The 24331-nt window shown below is 41.5% G+C and overlaps 2 protein-coding genes across 4 annotated transcripts in view; one reads left to right on the top strand and one right to left on the bottom strand.

Annotated features, from left to right (window-relative positions):
- tnmd (tenomodulin) overlaps positions 1-11343 on the top strand; it is a 62922-nt gene extending 51579 nt beyond the window's left edge. The window contains exons 5-7 of the mRNA XM_042419277.1: positions 4252-4414; positions 5612-5715; positions 9934-11343. Of these exons, the coding sequence (XP_042275211.1) occupies positions 4252-4414; positions 5612-5715; positions 9934-10143 (477 nt within the window). The 3' untranslated portion in view covers positions 10144-11343. The remainder of the gene's footprint in view (positions 1-4251; positions 4415-5611; positions 5716-9933) is intronic.
- Positions 11344-14980: 3637 nt separating this feature from the next.
- The window catches only part of elf1 (E74-like ETS transcription factor 1), a 40974-nt gene continuing 31623 nt past the window's right edge, over positions 14981-24331 (bottom strand). For all 3 annotated transcript variants that reach the window (XM_042418081.1, XM_042418083.1, XM_042418082.1), the window contains 7 exons: positions 22109-22283; positions 21352-21456; positions 20858-21019; positions 20636-20719; positions 19766-19958; positions 19213-19569; positions 14981-18030 (listed from right to left, as the gene is read on the bottom strand). In XM_042418081.1, coding sequence (XP_042274015.1) covers positions 17229-18030; positions 19213-19569; positions 19766-19958; positions 20636-20719; positions 20858-21019; positions 21352-21456; positions 22109-22283 — 1878 coding nt within the window. In that variant the 3' untranslated portion in view covers positions 14981-17228. The remainder of the gene's footprint in view (positions 18031-19212; positions 19570-19765; positions 19959-20635; positions 20720-20857; positions 21020-21351; positions 21457-22108; positions 22284-24331) is intronic.

Below are 24331 nucleotides of genomic sequence, written 5' to 3'. Positions count from 1 at the left end.
GTTTGCTGGTTCTGTTTCAGTTCATCACAAAACTAAGCCTACACAAGCAAAGCTTATAAGGTTAAAGCAGCAGGCAGCTATTTGCAACAAAAATATCACATCATGTCACTGTGGCTTCTTTCAGTAAGCTTTTAACCATGGGAATAACACACTGTACAATAGGAGGGGAGTTCCTCTACTAAAAAATAATAATTTGTTCAAACACAATACTGATTGAGTATAGTCAGTTCTGTAGCATATAATCTTCATATCTAAGAGACAGGATTGTAACAGGTTCTACAAAATAATTGCTTTCACAAAAAATAAAAATGTCTGCATATTCATATTCATTATTTTAAATTACCATACAAATGCCAAACATTACTCTTCCACCAATTCCCATTGTAAAAACATTTATTTTTGTCATCAGTCCTTTTTGCACTGTAGTTACACCACTGTATGCTGCCGCTAATATTACTGCAGAGGATGGTTTTTTCCCACAAAAATACTAGATTGCACAAGAGAAATACAGTAAATATCAGGGGGGCCTTATTTAGGTAATGAAAAGTGGCCTTGGCCTGACCTAACCGTCCTCACATTAAACAGCAGCCCCTGATCCGTCCTCTATGAGAATCCACCCACGTGTGACCCGGAGAAGATCAGCACAAGTTCCTCCTCAGGTGGTGAAACACATGAAGCTCACAGGGGTTAAAGCCAAGCACTAATGGTTCCTAGCTTAACCCAGCCGCAGGCTTTTAGGAAAGAGGGCTCAGAGCACCCACAGCAGGCTTTAGAGCCGAGGTGAAAAACAATGGAAAAAATTGCGGAAAAACTGCAAGCAGCTGATAAGGAAATTCAGCCCCTGCGAGGGAGAACCAGGTGACAAACATGAATTGTTTGCCAGGATTTTTTCCTCCCTTTTCAATTTGCCTCCTCTATGAAATGTCTGAGGGAGTAATCCCTGAGCTTCATTCCAGTTCCCCCAGTCTGACACAGAAGTCACCATCCGCCTCCCTCACACCCTTTAACATTGTCAATCGATGCTGCTTGCTCCAAACAGCCACTTAATATGGATGACCAAAGCTCACCCAGCAACCCAAAACCTCCCACTCAGACAAGAACTGCAAAAAGAAAAACTGTGAAGAGAGTGTGAATACACCAAAGTACTGCAAGCACATAGTACTGTTTGTTTTGTCTCATATGTGTCTCCATTAAGATATGAGCCCAGTGAATTGCAGGCTGACCAGTGAGATTATTCTTCAACAGAAAACTAAAAAGTTAATTGTCTCCAGCTGCTGAAAGTGTGCAGTAAAATTGATCCAGGCAAAATATATGGTTCTAAGGGCTCAGGGAATACGCAGGCTAGCTGGTAAACTACCATAGTGAGATAACTCTGTACTCACTAGCCAGCTGGAAACATGCTAGCACTAGTCTGTCAAAAAAGCTTTCTGAGTGTTTTTCCATTTTCTCTTTACTGCACCATTTACTGATAATGAATTTTGAATTGTGAAATGTGTGAAATGTTTTAAATACTGGTGTGTCGTGACCATTTGTGCCCTTAAAGGATAGGTTTGCCATTTTTAAAGTCTGTCTTAAAACAATAGTCAGGTTCCCAAATGAGCACTGACACACATTTTTCTTGGTGTAATCATTCCTCCTGTGCATACTGACCATTAGAAGATCCCCTTCAAATGTGCTTACAGTGTAAGTTATGGGGGACAAAATCCACAGTCCTTGTTTTGTGCAAAAGTAAATTTAAAATTTTATCTGAAGATCATTTTTAGTATAAAATTCCCTCTTTGTGTTTCCCTGTTGAGCTGCAGTGGAAGGATAGTGACCAAAAATGGGACTTTGGCTCTAACCAGACAGTGATTCTGAAAGATATTGACTTAATTGATGACTGAAGCTTCATATTAGTTTCAGATAAACCTTTAAATACACGGATTGTAGATTTTGTCCCCCATCACTCCCATTATAAGTACATTTGGAAAGAATCTCTAAGTGGCCAGTATGAACGGGAGGAATTATTACAACAAGAAAAACCTATTTCAGTGTTCATTGTGGCACCTAATTACTGTTTTAAGACAGACTTGAAAATCTATGAATCTATCCTATAGTAAGTGCCAGTTGACTAAATTGCTTGCATAGGAGTGTGAACTAAAATTCATCACCTGGTACACAACATTAACAAAAAATATGTGTGGTAATGCTATTGGGTACTATGAGAAAATCTTTGTTGATCTCCAGTGAACACAGCAACACTTTAAACAATGTGTCATATAGACGGGTGTCCCCCTTCGGGACACAATGGCAGGAGAGGGTAAATTCATTAACTACAGCACAACTGGTGTATAATTAAGTTGTGCACTGTAGGCGGAAATTATACATACACCAGGAGCAGGCTGCACAAAACAAATTACCATCATTCCCAAGGTCCAATACTTGATAAAAAGTTGCTTGTGTCCTAATAATATATCATTTGTCAATAGCAAAATGGAAAAGACTTTCAAATGTGTGTATAAACTGGAGGACTGTAATCATGTTGTCTTTGTGCTTGTCAACTGGCATTTAGAAATCCTTGCCCATGCTAAAATGCTGACCTTTACCACTTCCCCCCAGGCGCTCTCTCCTACAAGTTATTGGAGTCGTTTCTCAACTGTGAAGTCAAAGTCATGTTGTGAGCCCCGTGTCGTGACCTCCATTTACTTTCCAGAGAAGACTCACTTGGCTTCAGTGGTTAAGAGGTCCAATTAGAGAGAGCTGTTTGTGTTCCTCCAGTTTGATTTTAATTTCTGTGGCCAGCTCAACGCCAGAGCACCCCCTCCACTGTACCACCACCAGCTGCACCAGTCCTCCGAGTCAACATTAATCTACTGGCCGGCACTTAAAAGTGAGGGCAAGTGTGTCAAAAGCTTGGCTAAACACCTCCCTTGCCCAAACACAATCTTTAATGTGACAGAATATGCTTAACTTTGTTTTGGGAGGGGGGGGTTACCCCCACTGCAGGTCACCACTGTGTCGCTTGATGACAAACAAGAAGCAAAAGCAAATTTTAATTCAAGCGAGAGTGACAGGGGTGAACAGGAGGGAGGGGGGCATGACCCAGTATAAATGATTCTTGCTCCTACTATAGCCCCAGGATTCTACGTCAAGCTTAACTAATGTGCAATTAAGCTTTAGACTGGGAGAAAATCACCTTGTAAAAACATTTGTCAAGTGAACTGTTTTTCTGTTCTGGGTTGCTAATTAACAAGGGAATGGGAAGAGGGGTTTGTTTGTGTGTGTATTTACATATACATGAAGAAAATAAATATCTGCACTGTTAGGGGAGAGCATTACCAAATCCCCTTCATATGTCTCTATTAGACAACACTGACATGTAGTCCCTATCATTAAGCAATAATAGTTTACTTTACAGCTCATGAACTACAGTATCAACAAATTAAGCCCACTGATAGTGTTGGGTGCCAAGCGAAGCATTGTGGTGGAGGGGGAGGGAAGAGGGGAAGGGGGGTAGAGGGGGAGGGAGGAGAATGCAAGGCTTTATTGTGTCTGTCACATTAAACAATATTGCAGCCACACTCAGAGTAATGAAGACCACTTCTAAAGTCATTTAAAAGTCAAATCATCACTGTCTGTGAATTTCAATGATGTATAATAGAAAGAGCGTACCCGAGGCTTGAGAGGAGGATGAGGGAGAGAAAAAGGAGGGAGTCAGGGCAGTGGGAGTTCAGAGTCAGGAAGTTGCCGCCCTCACTGTGGACAGAAAGGTGATAGATAAAACGATGAGGCTCTAGCTGCTGTGTGGCCCACGGGAGGAGGGCGCTTCCGGGGGAAGGGTGCTTCCGGGGGCGCAGCACAGCCGCTGACCCTCTGCTTCTCTTCCCATTAAACTCAGCACTCAGAGTTTGAGCTGCTCCCGTCTGGCCGTCGATTCGGGGCCCCAAGGGCCAGCCGGAAAATATACAAGAAGTCTTTTATTCCTTTTACCATACAGGCATTAAACACAGAATGACTGCATCAGGGAACACTTGTTATTTTACAAGATCTGCTCTCTGGTATTATTTATATAACCTACCTGCTGCTACATGCCTTTCTTGCACTATTGTGCTATGGTGTTGCATTATGTGTAGTGTGTGTATTTTGCTGTGCCTTTTCACTGAGGTGGACAATAAATTCAATCAATCAATTAGTAAATGCAGGACCATATTTTGTGGGACATTTTTGCAAGCTTTGACGTGCTATATGTGTGTGTTTGTGTGTGTTTCCTAGCAGGTGGATGAAACTGAGGCCATGGATATGAAGGTGGAGGACTCCCAAGTGTGGGTTCCTGCTGAGGAGCCCATCGTTAACCCAGCATTCCTCTTCGACTCCAAGATCTGGGAGATTTGCCAGGAGCTGCCCATCCACTGGATCCATCCCTCCCCCCTGAGCGGTGAGAGCAGGGGGCATCTCTGCCTCTAAATGCAGACTATTAACACTCTCACTGGAGGGCATCCCCGCAGGCCATATGGATGTCTGTACAGACCGCATGATTTCCCAACCATATGAGCAGCCGGCCCAGGCTATTCTGTGTGTTTGGAAAGTTGAGAGACAGATGATCACTGGTGGAAGAAATATTCAGATCCTTTACTTAGCTGAAACTATTAATACCTCAGTGTGAAAACACACTATGACAAGTAAAAGTTTTACTCAATATTGCAGAAGTATTATTAGCAAAATGTGTGCAAAAAGTGAGAGAATATACAATGTGTAACATATTGTTGGATTACTATCATCTATGGATGTACATGTAAGCAGCATTTTAATGTTGGCTGGTTAAGGTGGAGCTTTGTATATTTCACACTGCAAACAAATCTTCATCTAAAATCTCATCTCATCTAAAATATGAATTATTTATGTCCCCTTATTCTAGAAAATTCATAAAACTTGTTGAATTCTATTAATACAGGTTGAATTTAACTCACCGTTTTTCACTTGTTTCATGAAATGAAGACATTCAGTCATCAAAAAGTTACAAAAGCTTCATCTTTTTCCTGTTTTTTAACTATAGAGTGCTACCTTGTTCTGGAGAGAATAGACAAAAAACTACTTGCAGTGTGTGCAGTATGTAAAATGTTAATCTACAAAGTAACTCCAGCAATCAGATAAATGTAGTGGAGTAAAAAGTAAAATATTTCTCTCTGAAATGTAGTGGAGTAGAAGTAGCATTAAATGGATATACTAAAATAAAGTGAGTATATGTACCTCAAAACTGTACTTAGGTGGAGTACTTCAGTAAATGTACTTAGTTAGTTACATTCCATCACTGCCGATGGTCATTGGCAATTTGATATTTTTGAGATGTTTCTCACAATGATGTGTAGGCGTTACTAGCTAGGATCTGTGGAAAATGATTCGAGTGTTACTATCACAACAGCAACACCATTGTTTGACACAAGCATGAAAAAGCTTGGAATGAAATCTTGCAGATTTCTCTCGAATGTTAGTAATTAACATCATGCCACTGAGAAAACAGTGTACAAGCCAACATTTAATCCAAGAACTTTCTCATTTTACTTCAAACAATTAAAAAAAACTCTTGCAAGTATATTAACATGTTCTCTCTTTCCTATCTCTCTCGTGTATTAAGATTCTGACCTCCGCGAGGAAGAAAATGTCGACACGCCCGACGCAGAGGTCACAGGTCAACGTTTTGCCCGCGATGTCCTGGACCACGTACCCGTAAACGACTATGTAAGTGGGCTCCTCTGCAGCACGTCAACCGAGGACCACACCACAAGATACAGTAGAGCCACTTCAATCAGCTCTAACTCTGCCTCGACTCTTTCTGCATATAAATCGCTCACTAATTGATGTTAAAACTGACTTTGTGCACCAGAGGGCATAGCAATTGCTCTATATATCTGTTTAAGTAAGGCCAGTTCATTGAAGACTCCCTTAATGTCTCTCCATTAATTGAGAGGAATATCCAGCCTTTCAAAGGCAGCAACTTGTGCCTACAGCGCCTGTTAGTGCCTTTTTTCACTTCCTTTTTTCTGCGGCAGTGGAAAGCGCTGTACAAAGGAGCACTCTCAAGGTCACTCATTGCTGCACAGATCAGTTACATTTATTAATAATGCTTTAATTATCAAATCATATAAAATGAATGGAAAGGCCAAGTGGCATATTTTGGTGTACTGCATGTAAACCACTCAATGCTGTATGATTAATTATCCCTGACTCTGAGGGAGAATCATATGCTGGAATATATTACGCAGGAATTATGCACAAAAAACTGCAGTTGCACACAAAAGATACCAAGCACATACACAGGGTAGATATCTGACACACATGCACACACTCACACATTCAGCACTTACAGGTGAATAGCCACTAAAGCTAAATTCAAGGATAATGACTCAAGCTCTGTCTCCTCCTCAGAGCTGTAAGAAATGGTGAGAGACACGCAGAGAAATGAGACATCCTATAATGTTGACATTTATCAGGCCCGTCCCAGAAACACCTCCTGCTCAACTCCTCAATTTCGCCCGGCTTCTCTGTCTTCTCCCTCATCGTCTGCGGCAGGAGATGCAGTGCTATGCAATTAAAACATACCAGGGGATGAAAAACTCGGCTCTCCTTTTGAAACGTTCTGCCTCTATCAGCTGAGTAATGCACACCACTGCAATCCATTCCAGCAGCACATCCAGGCTCTGTTTGTGGGTCCAGCGATAACAAAGGGCTTTGTGACCAAGCAGAGGGCAGGCAGCAGTCTGTAATTGGGAGACTGAACTCCCGCTCATGCCAGTGGGATGCCACATGTGTGAGCCAAACCTTTTTTTTTTTTGCTTCATCCAGAGCCACAGCTCATGTAAATGTGCACACAGTCAGAAAACACCTTCAACCAAGCACACACACAGTCTGCTGCTACTGCTGCACTATTTCTCTTTGTACCTACATCCTTTTATCTATCACACTCACACACACACACATGCACACACGGGGACGGAAAAAACAGGCATTCACTTCATCTGCCATGGCCCCTCATCTGCGTTTCATAAATCTGAATTTCAGTGCCGCCTCTCCCCACGGTGCGCGTTTGTAAAGCAGAATAATTGTTTGAGTCCTTGTGACAGAGGCTGGCAGATATATGAAGCTGACCTTTGCCATGGCTGCCATGTCAGAGTGCAGCGTGTGGCCCTGGAAATTTCAAACTGAATAACTACCATCTGACAAGGCTGAAGGAATGGTTCCACTGTCCTTGACCCATATAGCAAGGATGGGTTTCCAAATTGAATTGACCTCAGTTTAGAAAAGGCTTACATACATACACATATAAAAATATTTGGTGTGTGTTTCTCCCTGTGTCTGAGTGTTTGTATTGTGTGTTGAACTTGCACCGTGGTGTGCATCCTCCTTACAAACTTCTGAAAGCCATGTTCCAGGTCTGACTAGATGCCTGTTCATGCATAACAGAGCAAAAAAAAAAAAAAGCTGAAGGAATTCAAATACATGAATGCAGGAGCTGTTTGTGCCTCCAGAGGAATCTTCACACTGAAGCTAAAGCTCCTTATCACTTAGGTAAACCGGCAGAGTTTACTGAAATACATGACTATCTCCTTATTCAATTACATCCGATTTCACTGTCATTCCACCTCACTGTAGAGCACAGTGAGATGAAAATCTGAGATCAGGACAAGCGGCAAAGCATTTCGTACGTTGCACTGTCCTGTGTGAAAACCCTTTTCAAATACAAAGCAGGGTATGAAACAGAAATGTTATCTCTGCTGTTTTGATCCTAGAATGAATGTGATGAGCTCTGCTATGAGATTTAATAACACATCCAGGCATGTGCTTCAAGCTCATGAAGAGCGGTGATCAGTGTGTGTGAAATAACACCACCAAGTGTGGAGATTAGAGGAGTCGTGCTTTGATTCGTTACATCTTATTGAATGACTGACGCAGTTTGCTACTCTGCAGACTAATTCATATCCAGTGCCTCACATTATGCACAGAGGTGCCCGTGTGCGAGAGTGTGTGTGAATGTGTTTGCATGTGTATTTGCGAGCCTGAGAGTGTGATGAAATCAGATGCAGCAAGGGGGTAATGGCTTTTACTCTTCATTAATGCTGCTTGTTTGTGAGTGACTGCCTCAGATTTCCCAAGGTGAACCATTCTTATCACTGCAGCATCCCACTGGAGACGGCAACTCAAAGCCAGAGTGATTAATATGTACCCTCCGTTTTAAAAGGATAGCTCTGATTAATTGTCTTTAAGGTACAATGCTGCCTATTGGCTGTTTGTTTTGATAAAAGCCGCATCATTTGAATAAAATATTTCCTTCATTTTCTCAGCTGGAGCTCCCGATTTCGTAACATCCCAGTTTGGGCTGTGAGGAGCAGATAAGATTATCGTTGGTCCATTGACAGCTTTCGTGTTGTTTCCATAACAGATTGTTGCCTGGAAGCTGATGACCTGAAACTTGACTGAAACAATAAATCATTAGAAGCCTACCTGCACTTGTCATAGTAATAAATCAAACTCATCCTAGATATCATCTGTCCCACCCTTTCTGTGTGTTATAAGAATGTTTCATGAGTGTGTAATTTTACTCAATTTATCATAGCTCACATCAAATGCTTGCTTTTTTTTTCTGAGTCATGCTTGTGAGGAATTTTGTGTTATGCAATTATAGTCCGCTGACTGCTACAGAAGAGAAAAAAACATAAAATGTGTGTAAACCAGTGTGATCGACTACCCACTGACTTACGGAGTAGATGCAAGAAAACCATGAATTCCCATTCTTAATGTAGCAGGGGACTAGAGGGACTCAGCCATGTGTTCCTACGGGTCCTGTCCTCTTAAACAATTCCCACACATTTTCTATTCCCAGCAGTGGATGTGTTTTGTTCTGCATTATTGCATGTAGCTGAGTCATTGTAAGCACTTGCAAAGAATTATTCCAGTTTGTTCTGAATGCGAAGTCAGCGCAAGGCCCGTTGACTCCTGGATCCGAGTAGTTTAACGAGACAGCGCCAGATCGTCTCTGAGGATTCATTTACTAAAAGAGATTGAAATGTGGTCATATGATACTGCATACTGAGGGCAGTTGCTGCCTCAACTCGCGTGGTGAGTTAAGTGGCACTTCTCCGAACCCCATTTGGAGTTGCTCTTGATCAAAGGCATGGCACTCAGCCCCTACGAGTCTATGAGGGCATGAACCAACCAGCACAATGGAAAAATCCAAGGACCATTAATTCTACCCAATTTACCTTTCGTTTGGGTTTCATTTGGCCCCTCTATAAATTCAGAGGCAGCCAGCAAGAGCAAATGAAAGAATCCTTGTTAGGCGATCATTACTCTGCTAATTGCTTTAGGAATGTGCCATGCACTTAAAGTCAAGGTCAGAGTGAGGCCGCCAAGACGTGGGGAGCTCTAATTTGAATGCTCTATTGGAGGAGGAGTAGCCATTTTGGTGCACAGTGTGGGCTTCAGTCGAGGGAGTTAAGAGGTCAGAGATGAAAGAAATAGTGTAATTATGCCGGTAACTACCAACGTTAGAGTCCCTTTGATTGAAGATAGCACCGGTAGAGAGGCTGTGAATACTGGAATCAGAGATGGAGCGTTGCGCAGCTGACAGTACTGCTATCTCATGGCATAATAGAAAGGTCAAGGGTATTATATCATGTTTTATTCTCCTGGAGCTTATATCAAGCTAGCTCATTCTCACCGCTATCTTGATCTCTTTGTCACGGTCATCAAGCATGGTACAACTTTGCATTTTCTCAGACATCAATTTTGATCTTTTCACTCTTGTTTGGTTTTTACATATATTCTTCTGACCTACAAGTGGAGCAAGCTCATCAATTCACGCCTCCTCTTCTTCTTCTTCTTCCTCTGTCCTTGCCTTGGGAGGACCGGCATTTGTCATGTGTGTGATTGTAACCCTGCCCAACCTTGTGTCCTCTGCAGAGAGACGTCGGAATCGAGCTGGATAATCGTCTGGATGACAACGGCTACTGCTGCCAGCACTGTCGCCGTGGTTACCGCTTCTGCCGGCGCTACCACGAGCCCCTGGGTGGTTTCAACCCGTGGCCATACTATTACCAAGGAGGTCGGGTCATCTGTCAGATTGTCATGCCCTGCAACTGGTGGATCGCCCGTATGCTGGGGAGGATTTGATGAGAGCTGGTGCTGTCTGGGAGCAAAACTGTTCATGTCATCATAGGTGCAAATTCCCTTATGATAAATTTTCCAGACCACTTGTGAGAGCAAAGCAGTCCATTGCACACAATTATTATCCAATCTGAAATTTGCCCCATTGAGTATTAGTCAGTATAAACAGTCTAAATGGTGTTTGGAGCATTTTGATTCTTTCTTAAAATGCATCAGCCATTTACTGCTGTCTAGTTTTCTTTGTTTATCTACCCATTTGGTATCTCTGCAATTTGACCCTGTGCAATGAGTACAATTTAGTTTGGAAGATTTCACCAATATCAAATCTTTTCTAAAATATACTTCAGGACTGTCTGTCCTTACTTTTCTATGCATTCTTTTTTTATTTTATTTTATAGGTTCAACAGAGTTGACCTATATACTGTAGTGTATAAAATGTACATACAGTACAACAACAATATGTATAACCTTTAAGTGGTGCTATCTCATTATATATTTAACTATATATCTTTTCTCTGTTTTTCTCTGTTTTTTTAAGATCATGTTTTATTATTTCTTATATGACAAATATAGCAGATAAAAACCAAACCATAAGATCTCCAAATAATGAAGTCAACATCATCACAGTGACACAATAAACAATCTTGCTTTGGTCATTCAGCACTTCTTAGATGCACAATGTGTTAGAAATGATCTAAAACTAAACTAAAATATATAAAGACTCCAGATGCAGAACACTTTATGCAATATGTTCACAGAAAGGACAAAGTCCAGGCATCAAGCGTTTCCTGATTGTCTTCATGTATTTCAGCAAATCCTTTTCTCTGTTTCTGTGTCATGCTAAGGAAGTGCAGTATAATTAAAGACCCCAGCTGTCCATTTTGATGTAGTTACTGTTGTGTTATCCTCCATTGTTTTCACTGTTGTTGCAATCCACAAAATGCTTTAAATAGTGCAACTGTTCAAACAGTCTCTTCTTTGCTGAGGCGATTTAATCTGTAACACCACATCTCAATCTGTCAAGCTGAAATAACTCTCTGCAACTAAGAGATAAGCAAGCAAGATAGGCATTTGTAATTGATGTTCTGTCATCAAAATAACAAGGTGCATAAATGCCCAAGAGTATTCAAGCTATGTGGGATATTCACAAGTTAAACAGAGAGACAAAAACGCGGAGCACTCACTGTTGTCACAGTTTGCTTTGAAGTCTTGTGTGTATTTCTTATCTCTTTCCTGATTTCTTCCAATTAAAATTTCATTGTATGAATAATCTCAGTTGTCCTATAATATGAAACAATGTGATTTCCTTGAAAGAAGCTTAATACCCCAGGGTGTTTGTGTGAAAACTGGTGTGGGTTTGAAAGAATCCATATAATAGACAGATCTCATTCTAACCATTAGTTCCATTGTTCATTAGCAAAAACATTAAGCATCAAATTAAAAGTATTATGACAAGAAAAAAATAGACAAATACGGTGTTATTTTCTCAGTTTTATCTCCTGAAACTCTCCTGTGTATTAAATGCAAAACAGTGCTTTGTTTACAGTAATATAACAGCCTCTCACTTGGTAAGTAAATCTGGCTGTTGACTCATGTTGGCTCACTGTGATAATAATGTCAGTGATATCAATAATAATTGGCAGTGAAAATGATTTTGTGAAAAAGAGGGCAAAACATATTACTGTATGTAAATGTTTTATGGATATGCTCATAAACGAGTTCAGACTGCAACCATATTGTTATTTTTAAATCAATAATGTCAATGGCCCAAAGCAACGTGTCAAGTAAAAAAATAGTGGCATGAGTTAACAAATGCAATAATTGCAAACATACTTCAAATAAACTGACAAGTGTACCGCAAAGCCCCAGAGGCAGTTCTGAAAAGTTCATAAAATCAGTGTTTATATAATTCATTTCTCACTATTCGCCACTCATCACATCAAATAGTCAAGTGTTTATTAAAACGGATGTATTCAGCATTATGCGGCTGCTGCGGCTGGTGGTTTTGTTGTTCTTATAGAGCTTCGCCACTCACAATGTTGGGGAATAGTGTAAAGTGTTATTTTTTCGTAAGATGCTGTTAGTTGTTGTCTATCTGGCAAGGTCTCTGAGGACTCGGAGGACTCTTTTGTGTAGTCGTGAGAGTAAATTGCCATGGAAGCCCTGAGAGTCGTTTTGAATGGGATGGCTCACCCTGACTGGAGAGGCTGATACAGATATTACAGCTGGCTCCCTGAGAGCTCCTCATGCCCGTTGGGACAAAAGTCCAATATTAACCATGAAAGTCAAGCTTTTAAAGTGCAGACATCTCACAATTAAAAATCATCATGGAGTTAAAGAGGCCCAGAAAGATGCTTGGATGGAGGAGATAATGTAAATAAATGATCACACTACAGTTGATGCATGCTAAAAACTGCATACAGTACAGTAACAAGTGTTGCATGAATCTCCAGACATCATTGAAAGCATCTGGTTGAAACAAATCTCCAGCACAAATCAATAGCTTCTGAAGATGTTTGCACTTAGTGTTTATATAATATAATATGTGATGTACATAATGTGATATTCAGCAAATAATTTAGCTTATTGAAAGGATTGTTTAATAGAATTTAAAAACTACTCCAAATATGTAAAGAGGGCAGGTAAACAATACCAACTCTGTGGAGTTTAGCCTGCAAAAAAAATGTTTTTTAATAATATTTAAACGTCTATATAAATAGAGGTTGATTTGCATTCCCATCATGTGTGAAGTGGCTCAATACTGTCTTCATTAGATATGAGGCAAATCTGTGAGTCTACGACAGTGAGCTCTTCCCTCGCAGACAGAATGAAAGAATATATCATCTCAAATGAAGCCCCGCACAATTTTCTCATGCATTTTATACACTGTCTAGGAAAACCCCCTTCCAGCAGTTGTTTATCACTGTTTTGATGAGGAGAGGAAACAAGATCGACTGCTCTGCAGGATAAACAGAGATACTGAGCATCTACCAGGTTGGCGCAGTTCAAAGGATTTTGCCTACCTGGCCCGAGGAATGGCCACTATCTTTGACGCTCACAAGTGAATTAATTCCTTTTGTTACTTATCAAAAATGCAGGGAAACTTCACTCCCAGCTGCTTATTTACATTTCAAATAACCGTTCGTTCGTTTAGATCCATGAGTTGCTATTCTAGGGCGGAGGAGAGTGAAAACCAATGTATGAGGAGTGTCTGTATTTAGATTAGTGACCTGAAGGAATAGTTCTCTCCACTGCAGACTGAGACTCAGGCTCTGCTGAGGACACATGTATTACCAGTGCCATCTTGTGTGTAGAGAGGTGTACTGCTTCCAGAGACAGCATCTCCAAACCAGACGTTGTTTTTCTCATTTTCTTTTTTTTGCACTTTAAAACCATTCTGTACCATTTACTCTTGCTTTCATAAGAAAACTCAGATTTCAGAGTGCTTTATTTTAAATCTAACCTTGTCTGCAGGTTGTCAAGTTAAAAGACTGTATACAGCTACAATGGCCATGAGACTGCAGCCAACTCCTTTCCTCTGTAATGTTGCAGTCAGTCTGGTAACCTGATGGTTAAATAAGCTCTCCCTGTACCGTTCCTGCTACAGGCTGGAGGCACAATAATGTCAGCCGTCATCCTTCAACTGCTCCCACTGTGAGAGGCAGCATGGCACAGCAGTAAACACTCGCACTGTGTCAGTGGCTGCAGGCGACACAGAAATAGTCCTCCTCTCCCAGGACACGGCTCTCGCTCCATCTTCAGGGTCTCTGACTCACTAACCAAAGGAATAGCACAGACGTAATGGCTGCTAGTAGCCTTTCATTATTTTAGTAATCCATAACAACCTCCGCTTACCATATGGCAGGCGATCGATGAACCGCTGAACAGAAAAAGCAAAGTGTCTGTTTAGATGTAATGGAGGGTTGTTTGTTGCTCAATGTGTAGCTTGCATGATGATTTCTGACTCATTTCAAACAATTTTCCCATCTGCAAAAGGCTCGGGAAGGCGTTTGCTGGAGTAAAGGAGGTTGTAGCGGTGGCAGTGGCTGTCACTGAACTTCTAGCTCTGTTTTTTCCTCTGTGTGTGTGTGTGTGTGTGTGTGCGCGCGCGCATGTGTTAACCCTATGGCAAGATTGATGGATTGTGTGGTACCCAGCTGTGCATGTGGGTGTAGACAGAGCTAGGCACAGTAGGCAAGCCCCGCTGCCAGACAGCTTCCTCAACACCCTGAACACACACACACACACACACACACACACACACACACACAATCAATCCCACAATGCACACACACACACATACGAACACACACATCAACATAACACATGCTCTAACAGAATCAATCCAAGTCAGTGTAACCCTTCCACTCGCCAACCACAGCCTAAATGCACACACACGCACTTCACTCGGCAAGCTGTGGTGACAGACTCGGCTGTCTTCAGCTCTGGGCATGTCACATGCTAATGTATTCATCCACCCACAGCAACTGGAGAAGCAGTGCTCTTAAGTACAGTCCAATCAGTCTCTGGCCTGCTAATGGCTCCAATCCAGTTTCCTACACTAGCTTTTTCTTTCTCTTCAAATGCCATGTGGTCGAATGTCCCCCAAAGCTGCAACAGCCCAACAATATGACTTTGAATTTCTGAGGCGAAAACGCTTCAGTTTCATTATCTCGACAGTAGAAATTAATTGACTTAGTAACCCCTTGCCAACTATTTGTTTCCAAGTTTAATTTTGTTTGCTGTTTAATTTTTCAATGTCTTGCGTGACATTTATGTATCTGCTGCGCTTCACAATTTCAAACCCACTTTGTCTGCAACAAAAAAAAAAAGAACATATTCAATGGAGGAAGATTTAGTTTTAATTAATACATTGACTTTTCTTAAAAATCTATTGTATATTCAGAATTAGGGAAGCTGTGGACAACCCATAGAAGCAACAAAACATAAGCAGTGGACATACCTCAACATCTCACAGACAACAGTGCAGATACAGGAATATATACAACAACAAAAAAGCAGCAAAGACTACCAGATTTTAATGCAAATGTAACCCAGTGTAATAATTGATTGTCGTAAATTTGCATAAGCATGTACTAAAACAAGTATACATTCAGAGTGTCTTTGCAGACCCAGAGCCCCTCAGCTGATGTGGGGTTGTAAAAAGCAGCATTCAACTCTTATCCTTAGGTGCTAGTGCAGATGGAGGTCAGTATGTCTGAATGTCCTCACTCTGCAGCTACGGTCCAGGGGAAAATACAACCAATTTAGCTGTGATACCACTCTGGATCAATATGGCTTCATCCTCGGCAGGAAGGACCGAGGGGGCCAATCGGATGGCTGGCCTGAGAGATCCTTAACAAAGTGGGACCACAAATAAAGAAGGCACAGACACGACCGGCCCGAGAGCAGGCAAGGAGAGGAGAGGAGAGGAGAGGAGAGGAGAGGAGAGGAGAGGAGAGGGGAGGAGAGGAGAGGAGAGGAGAGGAGAGGAGAGGAGAGGTACACCTTTGTACCAAATAACTAAAGAAACAAAGAAATTTGATATATGATTTCAAAGACATCCTGATTGATACACTTGATACTTATTCTTAAAGCAGTACACAGAACATAATATCTTGAAAGCATAGCCCCGACTGCCTGACTGTTGAAAAAGGTAAAGAGGTATGTCCGCTGGAAAGGGAGAACCAAAACACATTCACTCAAACACACAACAGAGGATATCTACAATAGGATGTAAGAGAATAAAACATTGGAATAATGATGCTGCACTGAGCACTCAAGTCCAAAACTCAAGAAAATACCAAAGCTGATTATATGGAAGGCTATACAAATGAAAAATGCTGGTCTTAAAAAAACAACTGCCAAATAAGCTTCCTGGTATTTATGCTCATATTCTTTGTATTTTCCCTCATGTTTACACATGTATATAGAAGACAAATGTGCCTTTTTATACAGAATTTAGAAATTCACAAAATAAATAAATCCGCTGTGGCCTTAAAATTGAATCTCACTTGTATATTATATGTATACATATATAACTCCATATATATTCCATTTCATATAAACAGGACTTAAACCTTGGACATACAAGCTTCTGTCGCAGGGGCTGATAAAATCTATTTTATCCTGCATTTTCTTTCTCTCCATTTGTGCCTCCCTATGTTGCTGTGCCTCCGGTCTGTAGCTCTACAAACAGTTTTGATGTTGGACTGTCCTTGGTGAACAGAAAATGCCCATTTCCATAGTAACACAGTGTTTTAAGGCCAGGAGTAATAGAGAGGGAATGCATACTTTTTTTTTCTTTATATGAAAATAAATGAGCAATAAGTTCTTAAAAGTCTGAAAGTCTGAAAAGCCATTTAGTCCATTTTTCATCTTTTTTCCAGACATTTCCAAGAAAGAGTCTTGAGTTGTTTGAACTTCCTGTAAGGCACTCTTCAATTAAACTCTGAGATGTGTGGGGTTTTTTCACCAGATTGGACACGGTGACGCGGCATCCATCCCTCATCCATGGGAACAGGAACCTGTATGCGGTTTTGGAAACACACACAAACACACACTCTGCACGTTCTCAGAAGTCTGATTTCATTGCACCATTTGGCATTCAGTCCCCGGTTTTGGTTTGTTGCATCTTTGTTGCCTCTTTAAACATACAAGTCCAATGAGATGTAAGGTAAGAAAATAACTAACTGGCACATTTGGTAGACAGGGATCCCTGGTTTATCCAATGGCTGTTCTCCTAGAGGGGAAGGTTGATCTATATATGTGTGCATTTGCTCTGTGTGTTTGTGTATCTTTGTGTATTGGGGTTCATGTCTACAGAGGATAATCCCAAATCTGAAAAGTGACTTCTTAGAAAAACAAAACAAAATCCCTTGAATTTTTTAAAATTAGGCACATGGTCACAGAATATGTGAGTAAACAATAAATCCTGAGGCTGAACTGACCAACCTTTAAGAGCAACGTGCTGCTAGATCCCTCACTCTGACCTTTGATCAGATCACTGTGTTAGGAAAAGAAAAAGTCTGTGGTCAAAATGGATTTAATTGTTGTTTTTGGTTCAGCTTGTGAAGAAGAGTCCTGCAGCCTTAGGCCTCCGCAGGCTCTGTCTTAATCTGGATAAAGTTTGCAGGCAGTTGGACAGAGAGTGGCAGCTCCTGCAGGCCTTTGATTCCCTGCTCAGGCTGCAGGGACATCTCCCCACGCACCTCCAGCTCCTCCACAGGGGTCAGACCTTCACTGGGGCTGCTGCTCTGGGAGGAATGTCCATTAATTATAGTTTCACTTCCAGCGTCCTGGCCCTGGCTTTGACTGGTATCAATAATCACAGTCCTATACTGCAGCTCAGCTTCCCCTTCCTCCATCTCTTCCTTCTCAAATGTATTTGCCGCCAGCGATGGATCACCATTCACCATCGACTGGAAGTAGCTGGGGTCCAGCATCTCCTCTTTGATCTGCAGCCCGGAGAGGTCGCTGGATTTGAGCACGGTGGCGATTACAGTGCCGGGCTGCTGGGCCACCATGGTCTGTCCGCAGGTCGTGTTGATGGTGACCAGGCGGGGGAGGCCGTTGAGGTTGGAAGCAGTGGAATTAGTGGCTCCTGGAGGGGAAGTGCAGCAGGAGGAGGTGGAGGAGGAGACAGCAGAAGAGCCCAGGCTGGTGACCAGGAGCTGCTGGGGGAGGCCGTCCTGCAGGCCGTTGGCTCCACCTGCTAGAGATGCGGTCTGGATGGTGAGCACATCCTTACCACCTGCAGTGGTGGAGGGCATGGTGTGGAGTATAACCCGAGGGGGGGAGGAGTGGCTGGAGTCCCCGTTGGCCAGAACAGCGGTGAGGGGCACAGATTGAAGAGAACCAGGAGATGTCAGGACCATAGGTGCACTGATGGTTCTGAAAAGACAAAACTGAACGGTTTAGAGAACTGCAAAACAGAATATGCACTCATGTTTCTTCATCTTCTCTCACAGAGCTGCTGTGCTTGAATATTCAGTTTGTATCTCAGCAAATATAGACAAGGATTATTTTTTAATGGAACCCTGTTGAGAAAGTTACCCAGCGCACAGCTATGATCCTAAACAGCAGAACTAATGCCCTTGTTAATATAACAAACGGCATTGTCAGTCAAACTGCAGAAACCATTATTCTCCTTGTTTCCCAGCTGCAGTTTAACAGCTCTGAAAGAGCCAAATGACTGATAGTACACTGATAATACAAACAGCGGACACAACAAAGAGTATGAAGGAGTTTGGCCAACACCTCGCTGACATAGTTTCAACAAAAATCGAATGTTATAAGCTTCCCAAAGGTAGGATTGGATTATATTATGCAGTGTCCACCTCCAGTACATCAATGGTTTAATCAAACAGTTCATCTCAATTTCTGAAAAGCTGACTTCACAGATAATAGATCTCAAGATGTCACAGCCATTAATAAGGCTGACAGCGAGTCGACTGGAGTCCACATGTATGAGCACCAAGTTCATGTAAGTGTGTGTTTGTGTGTGTGTGTATGTGTGTGTGTGGGTTTGGAAGATCCTAAAGCAGCTGAGAAGAAATGAAAGTGTTTTTTCCCATCGCCCTATCAGATGAGGTCAAGTACCCCTTCATCAACACCACATGTCATGCTTTTAATGTGTTCATCGAAATTGGTTTTAAACTGGATGTTATTTGACACATATTATTTATATAAAAATGGATACTGATACAGTATTTTTTCAAGAAATAGTGATATTTAAATTGTTGATATTTATTGGTCAGGTCTGTTTTCTACAACTACCACTTGAACTGCAGCTGGACGTTTTAACTATTTATCCATTATTTTTGGTTCTTTAGCAGTTTGACTTTTCTGATCACTTGCTAACAAGTCTCCATGCACTCTTAATCACAAAACAAATGTTAGATAGATAGATAGATATAGATATACATTCACTGATTTATCACAATCACCTACTGTGCAACAGTCCTGCTCAAAAGACGTCTGAGGTTCTGTGCAGTGTAGCAAACTGCTAATAGTGTGTGCAGTAATATAATAATATGTAGTTCAAACCATGTGCTCCTCTTGTCAGCCTCTTACCTCATAGCTTGTGCCGGATCTTGAGCCGACCCCTGGTTGGCCTGCAACACATGGACAGACTGAAGAAGATGCTCGGTCTGCCCACCATTGGCTTCTTGGTACAGACATTCATCATTAGGCTCTTTCTTCATCTGCCTCACTGACACTTGGTGGTGACCGTGAGCCCTGCCGTGCCCTTTGGATCCTCCACGGACCATAGACCGCCCGTTGGTAGCCCTTTGGTTCCCGTAGGCGGCATTACCATCAGAGCCTGTGTCTTCATCCTCAATCACCACCAAATCAGCTGGCATCTCCTTGAACTGGTAGACCAGCCGCTGCCCCTCCACTTTAGCCAGGATACCCCTTTGATAGTAGTACCTATAGGAGAAAGTAGATACGGTGCTGCTTAACACATTAAAGACATTATCATCATTCAAATTTAATGTATGTTAAATTTAATAGTGTCTTATTATGAACATATCTATGGAAGCACGTCTGCAAGGTTCAACGCTAAATGCAACGCTTTGGGAAATTAGGTTAAAGCTTTTGGTGCTCGACAGTATGTTCCTTTTACCTGAGAGCTCTTCCCATAGTCTCATAGTTCATGTCAGGCTTGTTCTTGTGTTTACCCCAAAGCTTTGAAACTGCTTTGGAGTCCACCAGTTTAAAGATGCCTTTCTCCCGCTGTGTCCACTTGATGTATTTGGGACAGGTGTTTTTATCCTGCAGTAAAGCCAGAAGGAATTCCCACAGGTAGATGGTGTTGCCTGAAAATTGGGGGGGGGAATAAATTAAGATGTTTTTAACATTAAAGCACATCAGACATTCATGGTGAGACCTTGGAGCTGTGCCATAGACATCTATAATTAATTTTCTATTTTAGAGTTTTACTTAAAAATGTTATATGGCAACTATGGGGTTATAGTAGAAACTACTCTATCCTTATAGCTACTGTATCATTTGTGTGTGTGAGTGCCTTGGAATAGAATTAATTATACCAAGCCTGGAAGTATATTACTCTAATTTGTGAGATGCTTTGGCCAGAAGTGGTTAAAAACAGCAACGCTCCCAATAGTCACTTGAATCCCAGACACCATGACAGGGTGATGTATATGTGTGCAGCTGAACTTGTCCCCAGCCCCTTCCTCTTTGTGTCACACTGTATGGTGCAATGAGGGTTCGCATCGAGCAGCTCTAGTCTGCTTCTATCGGTGGAGCATCAATGTGCCCTCAAGCCTGCAATCACTTCTGTTTCCCTGTGAAACACAGCACTCTGAGATCCCCTCATCCATTAACTTGCCCAGATTCAACCCCACTGGATTGCAGGGGTTGAGGACTGCTGTTTTCACACTCCACAGGAGGAAACGGAGCATACACAATAGGAGGAGAGACCTTGATTTTTATTGGCTCATTACAGAGAAGCGCACTAGTTAGTGAGGCTTACCTTTGCCCTCTTTGCTCTTCTTCCTGAGTGGCAGGTTAGGGGTGGTGATAGGAGAGCAGGGACGCACCGCCCGCGGCTTCCGCACTGTGATTCAAATTGAGGGGTAGTGTATTATAAGGTGGAAGGTCACAGTGAAATCATCCAATTACCTACAACACTGAAATTTTAGTAGAAAATATCATTCTTATGTTCTAACAAGGAGGAGAAGAATGAGAGTCTTACCTTTGTTTTTTTTCTGAGGTTTCAAGGGACACTTTTGGGGAATCTCGTCCATGGATGAAGTGTCCTCATCTAGCGACATGTCAAGGGCACCGTTGTCCAACTGATCAGGCCTCAGAGGGGCGTATGTCAAGTCTGACTCCAGCAGAGTGCCGTAGGTGTGGACTAAACATAAACCAAAGAAACAGAAATACAGACAAAGCATGAGCACACCGTAAAAATGAGTCTCATGAAGCATCTCGGAGGCCTTGTCATCTAAGACATATACCATGTAGTAATGTCCCCAGTTCTGGCGAGGGACTTAATTGCATGTCAACCCTCTTGCTCTTTCCCCATTTTTTCTCTATAGTGAGAACTGTCAAATAAATGCAAAAAATACCCAATATGATAAGAATGTGTGTGTCTCATTCCCTAAATATGATCAATGATAGATTATAATTGAAATATTTTTCACCATTATGGACATGGTAGAATATTAACAATGCAAAATATCTTACTCATGCGCTTCTCATCCAAGATGTTGTTTGGCGACTCCATGTTCAGAAGAGCCGCTGCAGCTTCGTTCGTCTCCATGCTGTCCTCTGCACCTGAGACTGTTGTTTCTACCAACCAGACAAAAAGCAAATTCAACATTAGGTCCCTGTAGGTAAGTTTGTTTTACCTGTTTTGTTATTATATAATGACTGTATAATGACTAGTATGACTACAACTACTACTACTACTACTACTACTACTAGTATGACTACCAGGCTCTTTTGTCCTTTTGTCCTTTTTGTCCATGAGCATTAATTTAAAGGTAACATCAGGATCAGTTTTATTTGTACCAAGTTAAGGTTGCACAAACAAGACATTTCTGTTGCTAGGTTAATTGTGCAAGTAATATTAATGTAGGAATATATACAATTTGGGAAGTGGGGTCCTGAATGGCAAAAAAAATGCAGGCTAACACATCTTTTAAATACTGTAGATGTGGGTAAGGATTTATTTTACTAGTCCACAATTTCAAAATAATTTAAAGGAATAATGTAATTTGGTACTAAATATAAGCAAAATAAAAATGAAAGAAGAGCTCCATTCAAACACAAGTAATTACTTGTTCTTTATTAATTTATTATTGGAAATGTTGTCCTCTGTAGACAAATTTCACAATTTTGCATGTTCAGGTGAAAGTAGGTTATGGTAGCAATTGATTGGAATTGATATATTTGAGCTGAATGATTATCTTAAAATCATAACAAAGTAAAATATTTTTACCTGAGAGGCCCACCCCTCCCACCAAGATGGAAGGTGCCTCCACCACATGGAGGGTGGTGTCCACCATGATGCCGTTGGTCACCTCGTCGGACTCGAGGCCTGAGTAGACCTGCAGCAGATCGGCCGCAGGCACTTGCTCAACAATCACTGCTGGGAATACTGACGGGTCGTCCAGCTGAACAGAGAGCAGAGAGAGGTAAAAAGATGGTATAAGATGTTGTAACATAGGAGCCACAGTATGTCTGGGAGGAAGGGGACTGACTGTCTTTGTGCATATGCGTGTGTATATGCAATAAAAACACCATTAATTCCTCCACTACACATCATAAATACAATATGAAAACCCCTGGTGACAGCAGATTAATGTTATAACCTCACTTGGTCTCTTATTTTTATTGCCTTGTAAAATATTGTAGATTCATACTCAATTTCAGCTAATGTGGAGGCACGTAGCATGGAGGAGAGCTCATTTCTGTGGTGCTGCAGCGGTCCACAGGGACCTACTGAAGAAGACAGGCGCCAGCTGTTTGATTTGGCCTACTTCTCCTGAGAAGTTAATCTTATGTTCAGATATTATATAAGCCCAAATGAATGTTAATGGATTAATCATGAATTCCAGGCAAGTACCCCGTTTCACCGTGTCCAAAATTTGCTCTGGGAATTCTAACCTTGCCGTCTCATTTCAGGCATGGCACAGCCTAAAACATGAAGGCGCAGGGGGACAGAGGGAAATACCAGAATTTGAGCCAAACCACTGAGAGCGACTTAAGAAGCCCAACATGACTGAAAGCTCCTCAAACACAAACTATGTCAAGAGTGCTCACTGGGCACTTGGATCGTGTCATTGGGAGAGATGCGGGGACTAACTCAGTCCTCTGAATAAGTGAGTCATATGGTCCTCTGAAATACTCTTATTTTCATGTTTTCTGGTTTCAGAAACCTTAAGTGACAGCTGTCCATTTGTTTACTTCAAAGCATATGAAAAAACACCACTTCGACATAATAGAAGATAGAAGATGTGAATAAGAACTTGGCATCAATTAAACTCAATCATCAGGTAACAGTCACTACAAAGTTCTTATACTCCAGAAAGGCTGCTGGACTAAGTTCAACTCTTTACCTGATGAAGGTCTAAAGACCAAAAAGTCATTAATAAAGTGGGTACAAGTGATCAACAGTGTGATTGATTGACTTTATTGTCCAGCTCGGTGGAAATTTGTCTTTGACTTCTCCCAAATCACAGCAAAATACCATTACCATTAAAAACATGCAAAGTGTGCAGGATTTATTGGTTTTTATACCATAATCATGACATTTGTTTTACGTTAATAGGTCATTTAAGGTATTTTGATTCAGATGAAAACAACTAACCACCAGGAGATGGCAGCAGACTACACTTCAAGAATGTAGTGAAATTATTTCTATTACCATCATGTGTATGTAAATAAAGAAATATGCCTTAGGGAGTGTGGGGTGTTTAAGGAATGGTTTCTAGATTTATTATTTGTTCAAACCAAAACTGCATGTATGCATACCCGATGCATTTCCTAAATACCATGATGTAACTTACAGTGCTGCCAATCTGCACTAACAGGAGAATTTGCGTTGTCTACTAAACTACAGGCAACTGAGATGTATCATAAAACTCTCACATTCAAAACACTCAACAGTTAATAAAAAGAAAATGTTAACTGGTGGCCTGTTGCTATTCCTTAAATATGTGTCTGTGTGTGTTATGCAGTAATTCATTTAAATTCCAGCCAAACAATGTAGATCAATTCAGACCACATTCTTACAGTCATGACCTGATTAAAAGGAGGAAAAGGATGGGGAAAAGGTGCAGTAAGAGGAGCATGAATAAAGGCTTATCTGTCTCTTTGCACAAGTGTCCATTGTTGGTTTGGACCTCTGGGGCATACCAGGTGTCTGGGCCTTGAGCCGTGGGGGTGGGAGAAGGGGGCAATGAAGTCCATGGCTACAAGCCTATTTCAGCTACACTTTAACCAGGAAACTAACAGACCGGCTCATTATTTGAACACAAATGGTTAGACCTCCTACACAGCACCAGCAGTAATTACCCGAGGATTGTTTTTAAGTTCAAGTATTGTATGTTTAGTATATACTGTAGGTGTCTGTGAGTCTAGAGCAAGATGGCTCCGCGAGACGCCTATCATAGCTTTGAAGATCAACAACAAAAAGCCTGTGTCATCTCAGCAGCAAAAC

This window comes from Thunnus maccoyii, chromosome 8 (assembly GCF_910596095.1).
Source record: "Thunnus maccoyii chromosome 8, fThuMac1.1, whole genome shotgun sequence".
Taxonomy (NCBI): Eukaryota; Metazoa; Chordata; class Actinopteri; order Scombriformes; family Scombridae; genus Thunnus; species Thunnus maccoyii.
This window is presented reverse-complemented; position numbering and strand designations above follow the sequence as displayed.